A 9028-nucleotide genomic window follows, 5' to 3' on the forward strand; every position below is an offset into this window, starting at 1 on the left:
GCAAAAGATACTGGCACACCATCAAGCAACATTTTTCTCTCTTCTCCTTTATCTACTATCATACAACTGGCAACCATTTATAGTCTTTATAAATATTTAAACAAAAATATTTTTGTGACCTAATAATGTTTTGGACAGTGTACTATATCACATATTTATCTTTTGTTAAGTGGAAAGGTAAGAAGAGAGTTTTGGTTTGGAGTGAACAGTTAATGAAGGATATTTACCTAAAATGAAATGGTAAGAGATAATTTTTAGGTAGCAATTATATTTGGTTTCATATCCTAGTAAATGGTCTCAACACTAACAACACAGATTTCATCACTCACTGAATGTCAAATGATAACTATGGTCAAAGTTTCTCATGGCTTATGAATTACTGTCCTAATGCACAGCCATGGAAATGCCATCGAGAGTATCACTGCAGAACTGCAAAATCATGGTTCATACTTTCAGATCTGAAATCAACCTTGGAGCATGGCTGGTCCAATACCTCTATTTCAGAAATGTCAAAACCCAAATCCAGGAAGTTTGTGATCTGTTCAGGGTCACAAAATCTAGTAGATAAACAACAGAACCTAAGTTCACTGCACCAGACTCCTATGCTAGAGCTCTCCTCATTTTGCCAGCTAGTAATAGTATATACAGGGTATTGCTACTACTTTATGAATTTCTCTCTCTTAAAGCCTTCAATACCTACATAAATTCAAAGATACTATAACCAAGCCAGTCACAGAGACAGGCAAAAAGCCATTTGCTCCATGAGATACCCATGAGATACTGGTCCTAAAGCTTATGGTGGAAAGGCCATGACAGCGAGATTGAACTGTGATCTCGACCACCTCTAAAAACTGTTCTCTCCTTCTTTCTAGTTATACATAGTTTGGTATAATAACAAAAAAATCCAGATTTCATATTTTCATCCTGAAACAACTGTACAAATCCAGGCTGACTAAAGACACTACAGTCTTTCAAAGGTTGCCTTCAGTAAGAGAGTTAATAAATAAAAAGACATCACCATATCACAGTGTATTTCTAACTTCCATATTTAGTAAGTGGCATTTATGTAATGTGCCTATGACCAATATTGTAAAGGATTTTTTTTTTTTTTTTTACTGCTTTGCCATTCCTCCAAAGTGAAAGGTGTGACAAGTTATGAAATACCACAGAGGGATGTACCATTTAAAAATGTGAAGAGAAAATCATTTTTTTATGAGGTAATTTTAATGGGGTGTCCTCCTAAGAAAAAGGAACTTAAATTATTCTACTCCACTTTGGTGGCCACGTCTTTCACTTTGGAGGCAAGTTAACAATATAAGGTAACACACAAATACTGGAAATTAATTACGAAATTGACGATGGCAAAATGCTTTACTGAGCTCTTCTGTAGTGGAATCAGTCTCAACAATCTAAGAAGCATTTCCAAACACTGCTTTAAAACACATTTCAATGGCAAATTTTACAGTTTGCTATTAGTAGGCTGTTTACTAGTATATAGTATTTTGTGTGAACTAGAAACCACTTATTACTGAAATCGTCAAGAAATATCTTTTTTATGTTAGGAGTAGTATGTGTTGGTAGGTACAACAGCACTTATTAAAATCAAAGCCATCTCAAAGATGGGCCCCTAAACCTTGCTCTACAAGATCACACCCTCAAATAGCCAAAGAAAACTCTCCAAAGTGATTTCTGAAATCTGTGCTTCTACCACACTCTCTTCCTTTATTCTTTTCTTTGTACAACCCCCTCCACCAGACCCTATGATCCTAAAATCTAACAGCTCCTACTTTAAAGCTCAAGTATACATTCTAACCTCCCCAAATTCCTAACCTCCTCTCTCTTTAAATATCCTACTGCAAGTTTCTACACTGCAGGATGCTGAATTTCACCAAACGGGGTTTCCTCCCTCTTACTTGTTTCTTCGGCCTTTTCTTTATCTCTGCCCCCTTTCTCCATCAGTCCCCCTTCCCTTTCCCTGACCCTCCAGCTCCACAGCACTTCTACCTTGCCCCCTCTCTTTTTACCAACTCACACCTCAGCTTCGTAGACCATCCTGAGGCACCCTAGCTGAGAGAAAAACTATGTGGTATTCTTCTTCCCTTTAAACTCCTGCCTTGTGAATACCTGCAGCTTCTTTTCCTGGGGACCCCCCCATCCTTTTGGGGGGGTAGAAGTAGGGAAGCCCCTCTCTGCTTCGGTCCATCTTGCACACTCGGGGCTACTACGGCAGGGCGGGGCGGGGCGAGCTTGGCCTTTACTGCGCCACAGCAGGTGGGGGGTGGGGCGGTGGCGAACCGCGCCCAGTCCGATCCCGGACGGGCTGAAGAGAGGCAGCGAAGGAGATGGGGCCGCCCCCACACCCCGGGACGGGAACTCACCTTCTCTGAGGCAAGGGCGGGTGTCTACTTTAAAACTACTGCCCCCCCTCCCCGCCGCCGCCATAGTAGAGCCGCCAAAGCCGCCGCCGCCGTCGCCACAGCCACCGGCAGGCGGGCTGGCAGGGGTGGAGGTGGCGGAGGAGGCAGGCACAATCACTGCCGCCGCCACCGCCGCCGCCGCGCAGGCGGTGTAGGAGGAGGAGGCGGCAGAGACGGTAGCTTCCTGAGGGGAAGACTCCGCCGCCAGCGGTGCGACTGTGCTCGGCGCCGCCGCCATCGCAGCGAGGCGCGGACAATTGCACTTGCGCCTCGCTCCCGTTAAGCCGTTTTAGCCCCGCCCCCCGCTTAGCCCCGCCCCCCTCGCCCCTCTTTTCCACGCCTCAGCTTGAGCTTCGTTCTCGCTCCTTCTCCCCACCAATAGGAACGCTTTAGACCCGCGGGCTGCCCTTCCCCCCTCCCCCACTGCTTGGCGTCACCCGTTTCCCTTTGGAGGGGAAGCGATGATGGCCAAGGGCAAAGGGCAAAAAGCGCGGGATGCAAAAGCACGTGGGCCTCACACAGTGAGGCCTCTTCCTTTGGAGGAGCTGATCTAAAACCAATTTAAGGTTAAAAAAAATGTGTGGAAACCAACTGATTTCACCCCCAAAATATCTCTTTCTTGTACAGAGAACAGAAATAAACAGAATACTCGGTCATGACTTTCGTCATGGGGCCATAAACGACTACTTATATATACATCTACCTATTTAAATTACAGTAAAAACCTTTGAATCTGGTACCCAACCAAAGAACTAGAATATTACTGATAATTTAAAACTTCTCAGCATTTTCCCCCAACTGCCCTCCTAAAGAAACCAATATCCTGATTTATATTTATTATTTCCATGCTCTTGTTACGTATATTCTTATCACATACATGATGCCTAAACAATGTTTTTTACTTTTGTTTTAAATTTTGCAACATTTTGTATCTTTTTCTAGGTAGCATTTTGGGACGTTTTTCTTCTGCTAAACATTTTGTTTCTAAGATTCATCCATGTAGTTGTAGTTCATTCACTTTTAATGCTGTATATAATACCCCATTCATTTCCCTGTTGATGGATATGTGTCCTGGTGCTTCTGTGCAAAAGTTTCTCTTGGGTATGCTCTCCTTTCCAGTCTCATTTCCATTACCCTATTTCAAGTCATCATCTCTTGTCAGAACTATGGCTTCTTACTGGTCTCCTTTCCTCTGATCTGAATCCCTTCCACTGCCCCCACATCACCACTCTTATTTTATGATTCAGCAATATTAAATTAATGACAGATTCCTATGAAGACCGTCATTTCATTATGCAATGTTGTATATATTGTTCCCTCTTCCTGAAATGCCCTTTTCCCCACATTAGGCACATGTCTAATGAGCCCTTATACACCCCTTGAAACCCAGATAATACATCACTTCCTCCAGTAACCTGTTTTGTCCTACTTAGACTTAATTCCACCCTCCTCTGTGCTGCCCCTATATCCTGTGCATATTAGTATTGTGTGCCTTTCTTCTCCATAGCCTGGGAACATTTTGATACAAAAGACAATTTGTTTTATTCTTGAATCCTTCTGCTCCAGCACAGTAAAGTCCTAGAGCCAAGGTCATGAACCAGTGGTTCCTAGGGCTAGGTCCCTAAGTCCCTAGGTCTGGCACACAGATATGTTTTGATTAACAGTAAAATTGTTTATTACTTCCTTGTCAATATTTGAAAGGGTCATTTCATGCCAAGAAAAAGTTTCTTAAAAGCACTGAAAATTTGGCAATATTGGCTGTGCATTTCTGACTACCAAATCTGAAGACTTGGAATGCTGGACTCTCAGGAACATGTCTTTTCCGTTTTGTGGTTCAGTAATTTACCCAAGATTACCTGAGGTGTTGAATGGTTTCTCTAATTTTCTATCCTGTCCTTCTGGAAATTAGTGCAATGTTTACTCATCAAAGAAATTACTGGATAGATCACACACAAGAAATATTCCACTGAAATAGCCAATAGGACAAGGTAAGCCTAAAGAGGGAATGTAATTTTATCCCTTCCAATATTGTGTGTAGGGGGGAGGAAATCCCTCAAAAACAATGCTTCTCAAAATATGAATCACCATCCTCTTGTATAAAAACTATTCAATCAAAATCTTTGGGGAGTGTACATCACTCAGGGTTTAGTCAACAGAAGAGAAACTGCACTAGGTATTTTATTTTATTTTTTATTTATTTATATTTTTTTATTATGTTATGTTAATCACCATACATTACATCATTACTTTTTTGATGTAGTGTTCCATGATTCATTATTTGCATGTAACACCTAGTGCTCCATGCAGAACGTGCCCTCTTTAATACCCATCACCAGCCTAACCCATCCTCCCCCCCCTCCCCTCTAGAACCCTCAGTTGGTTTTTCAGAGTCCATCGTCTCTCATGGTTCGTCTCCCCCTCCGATTTCCCCCCTTTCATTCTTCCCCTTTTGCTATCTTCTTCTTTTTTTAACATATAATGTATTATTTGTTTCATATAATGTATTATTTGTTTCAACAGTCTTGCACAATTCACAGTGCTCACCATAGCACATACCCTCCCCAATCTCTATTACCCAGCCACCCCATCCCTCCCACCTCCCACCACTCCAGCAACCATCAGTTTGTTTCCTGAGATTAAGAATTCCTCATATCAGTGAGGTCATATGATACATGTCTTTCTCTGATTGACTTATTTCGCTTGGCATAACACCCCCCTGTTCCATCCACGTCGTTGCAAATGGCAAGATCTCATTCTTTTTGATGGCTGCATAATATTCCTATATATATATATATATATATACACACACACACACATATACATATATATATACCACATCTTCTTTATCCATTCATCTGTCGATGGACATCTTGGCTCTTTCCACAGTTTGGCTATTGTGGACATTGCTGCTATAAACATCGGGGTGCATGTACCCCTTCGGATCCCTACATTTGTATCTTTGGGGTAAATACCCAGTTGCACTAGGTATTTTAAACAGAAAATATTTAATATAGGAAATCTGGTATGTTAAAAAATCATCAGAAATGTTAGAGGAATAAAACTCAGAGGACTTTTTCAGATATTGTCAGCCAGCACTGGGAAGCCTTTGTACCCCTTCTATGCACTCCCCTGTATTGCAGAAGCTGGAAGCCTATGAATTACATTTCTCAGATTTCTTGGCCAGCAGGATTCTGAATATGGTTTAGGTCCTACTGATGATATACATTTGTATGACATTTTAAAATAGAATGGGGATAAAAGCCATTCTTTATATGGATTCCAAAAGATATAAAACATGAATTTTTGTGGTGACTTTAGCATTCTTCCACAAGTCTTATACCCAAAGGCTCTGGAGGACATATAAGATTAACAATAGTTTTCTGCAGTCCCCTGACCTCTGTGTGGTAGTTATAATTTCCTGTCTTTGGACTATAGCATTCAATAAATATTAAGTTTTTATTGTTATTCTAGTTACTTATCATACAGTGTTATATTAGTTTTAGATGTACAATATAGTGATTTAACACTTTCTGTGCTCATCACAACAAGTGTACTCCTTAATTCCCATCACCTATTTAACCCATCTCCCCACCCACCTCCCCTTTGGTAATCATCAGTTTCTTCTATATAGTTAAGAGTCTTTTTCTTGATTTGCCTCTCTCTCTCTTTCTTATTTTTTTCCCTTTGCTTGTTTTGTTTTGTGTCTTAAATTCCACATATGAGTGAATTCATATGGTATTTGTCTTTCTCTGAAGGACTTATTTTGCTTAGCATTATACTCTCTAGCTCTATCCATGTCATTGCAGATGGCAAGATTTCATTATTTTTTTATGGCCAAGTATTCCATTGTATATATGCTACATATTCTCTATCCATTCCTCCATCAGTGGACACTTGGGGGTCCTTCCATATTTGGATATTGTAAATAATGCTGCTATAAATATAAGGGTGCATGTATCCCTTTAAATTAGTATTCTTGTATTCTTTGGGTAAATACCCAGTAGTGCGATTGCTGGATCATAAGGTAGTTCTATTTTTAACTTTCTGGGGAACCTTCATACTGTTTTCCACAGTGTCTGCACCAGTTTGCATTCTCCCCAACAGTGCACCAACAAATATTTGTTAAATTATGGAATTAATTCTGCCCTCTTAAGCTCCATGGAAAATTATGTGCCTGCTGTTCAATCAAACAGTAAAAAGGGGAAGAGGATAATGCATGAAATAAAAGAAAGTAGTTAATTTTCTCTGCATTCCACAGCTCCATTTGGTGATGTGTCATAACACAAAAAAATGCCACCAAATCTCAGTCATACATTATGATAATGAGCACATACTTTCCTTTCTTCCTTTTCCACTTATCATTGCTTCTATGACAGTAATGCTACTAAGTGAATGCCAAAGTAATTTCTTTCACAGGAGAGAGGAAGTGGGATGTGACAGAAAGTAACAATTGACAAAACCCTGCCATGGGCTAGACGTTTTCCATAATTTTTGTCTTCTCACAACAGTGATGTTATATCGGGCTCATTAATCCCATTTAAAGAATGTAAACTGAACCTTGTTGATGTCACTAACTATTCCCTGGATTTTAATTTAGTGATTGAAATAATCTGTTTACATCACTGGGCTACAGGGAGGACACTGTATTGCCTCAACTAAGCTTTAATTACGAACTCGCCAAATCATAGAAAGAAAATGCAGGTAAGGGCATGTGTAAAAGGTTAAGGTGGAGGTCAGAGATACCAAAAAGAAATGAAGGAATATATCTGCATATTTGAGAAAGCAGTAAAAAAAAAAAAAGGTATACCAGTGCTCCTTTCACTATTTTTACAGTGAAATATGATGTACTTTGTTTGGAATAATATGGGGAAATTAAAATTTTAATATCACCAAACACAATACACTTAAAGCCATCAGAAAATGAAAGAAATAATTAAAACATAATTTAGTGGCATATAAGTAATATAACTGACATAAAAACGAATCTAAGTAGAACAGTGATGTTCAATTTTATTAACAAATAAATCAAAGGTGAAAAACAATGGCAATCAAACATCCAAAGTTGTTCAACAACAATGAAGTTAAAGAAAAGCAAATAGATTGTGATATACAAATAAGAAATGCATAAAGTAGTATATATAATGTTACTTAGTTTTATTTATTTTTTAAAGGATTTATTTATTTATTAGAGAGAAAGCACGAGTGGCAGGAGGGGCAGAGGGAGAGGGAGAGAGAGAGAAAGAGAAGCAGACTCCCCATGGAGTCTGGAGCCTGATGCAGGGCTCAAGCTCATGACCCTGAGATCATGACCTGAGCCAAAAAAAGGGGAGTTGGATGCTTAACTGACTGAGCCACCCAGGTGCCCCTAATGTTACTTAGTTTTAAATAAACATATTTACATATGAATATATAGCATTTAAATTATATTCAAACACACATAAAATATATCTGGAGAATTTATTAAAAAATACTAAGAGTAGAGAGCATATGGCAAATCAGGGTTATGATGAAAATATAAGATGATTTATATATTTCTCCATTATTTAAGCAGTAATAGTTATAGATAAAAGTATGATAGCATAGGATGTATCTGACTGGCAACTGATGTTTTGGAAGTATATTTTTATTGACATGAAAAGTTGTCAATAAAAATATATTTTATTGACATGATATATATATATGTGTGAAAAGGAGATTATACAGAGATTCCTTACATACAGAGGGAGGAACATCAGAATAATGTAAGACCTATCCACAGAGACCTGGCAAGCCAGAAAGGGCTGGCAAGACATATTCAGGGTAATAAACTAGAAGAACATGCAGCCAAGGATACTTTATCTGGCAAGGCTGTCATTTAGAATGGATGGAGAGATGCAGAGTTTCCAGGACTGACAGAAACTGAAAGAATATGTGACCACTAAGCCGGCCCTGCAAGAAATATGAAGGGGGGTTCTATAAAAGGAGAAAGACCCCAAGAGTGATATAGGACAGAAATTTACATAGACAATCTATAGAAACAGGGTCTTCACAGGCAACATGATGAAAATAAATTCATATCTTTCAATAATCACTCTCAACATGAATGGCTTAAGTGCTCCCATAAAACGGCACAGGGTTGCAGATTGGATAAAAAGACAGGCCCCATCCATATGCTGTTTACAAGAGACTCATTTTGAACCTGAAGATACATCCAGACTGAGAGGGAAGGGATGGAGATCCATCTTCCACGCCAGCTGACTCAAAAGAAAGCTGGGGTAGCAATTCTTATATCACACAAATTAGATTTTAAGCTAAAGACTGTAGTTAGAGACACAGAAGGACACTATATCATTCTTAAAGGGTCTATCCAACAAGAAGATCTAACAATTGTAAATATCTATGCCCCCAGCATGGGAGCAGCCATCTACATAAGCCAACTGTTAACCAAAATAAAGAGTCATATTGATAACAATACATTAATTGTAGGAGACCTCAATACTCCACTCTCAACAATAGACAGATCATCTAAGCAGAAAATCAACAAAGAAACAAGAGCTTTGTATGACACACTGGTCCAGATGGACCTCATAGATATATACAGAACATTCCACCCTAAAACAACAGAATACTCA

At 39.3% G+C, this 9028-nt stretch overlaps 1 protein-coding gene across 7 annotated transcripts in view; it reads right to left on the reverse strand.

Moving 5' to 3' along the window:
* The window catches only part of ZMAT1 (zinc finger matrin-type 1), a 36811-nt gene extending 34110 nt beyond the window's left edge, over positions 1-2701 (reverse strand). For 3 of the 7 annotated variants that reach the window (XM_064574397.1, XM_064574396.1, XM_045880790.3), the window contains exon 1: positions 2379-2701. In XM_064574397.1, coding sequence (XP_064430467.1) covers positions 2379-2655 — 277 coding nt within the window. In that variant the 5' untranslated portion in view covers positions 2656-2701. The remainder of the gene's footprint in view (positions 1-2378) is intronic. The other 4 variants (XM_064574398.1, XM_064574401.1, XM_064574402.1 and 1 more) reach the window with 2 other exon arrangements.
* Between the last annotated feature and the right edge of the window lie 6327 nt (positions 2702-9028).

Source organism: Mirounga angustirostris, unplaced genomic scaffold (genome assembly GCF_029215605.1).
Source record: "Mirounga angustirostris isolate CCGP_5_RB_7025 unplaced genomic scaffold, mMirAng1.0.hap1 SCAF_11, whole genome shotgun sequence".
Classification (NCBI taxonomy): domain Eukaryota; kingdom Metazoa; phylum Chordata; class Mammalia; order Carnivora; family Phocidae; genus Mirounga; species Mirounga angustirostris.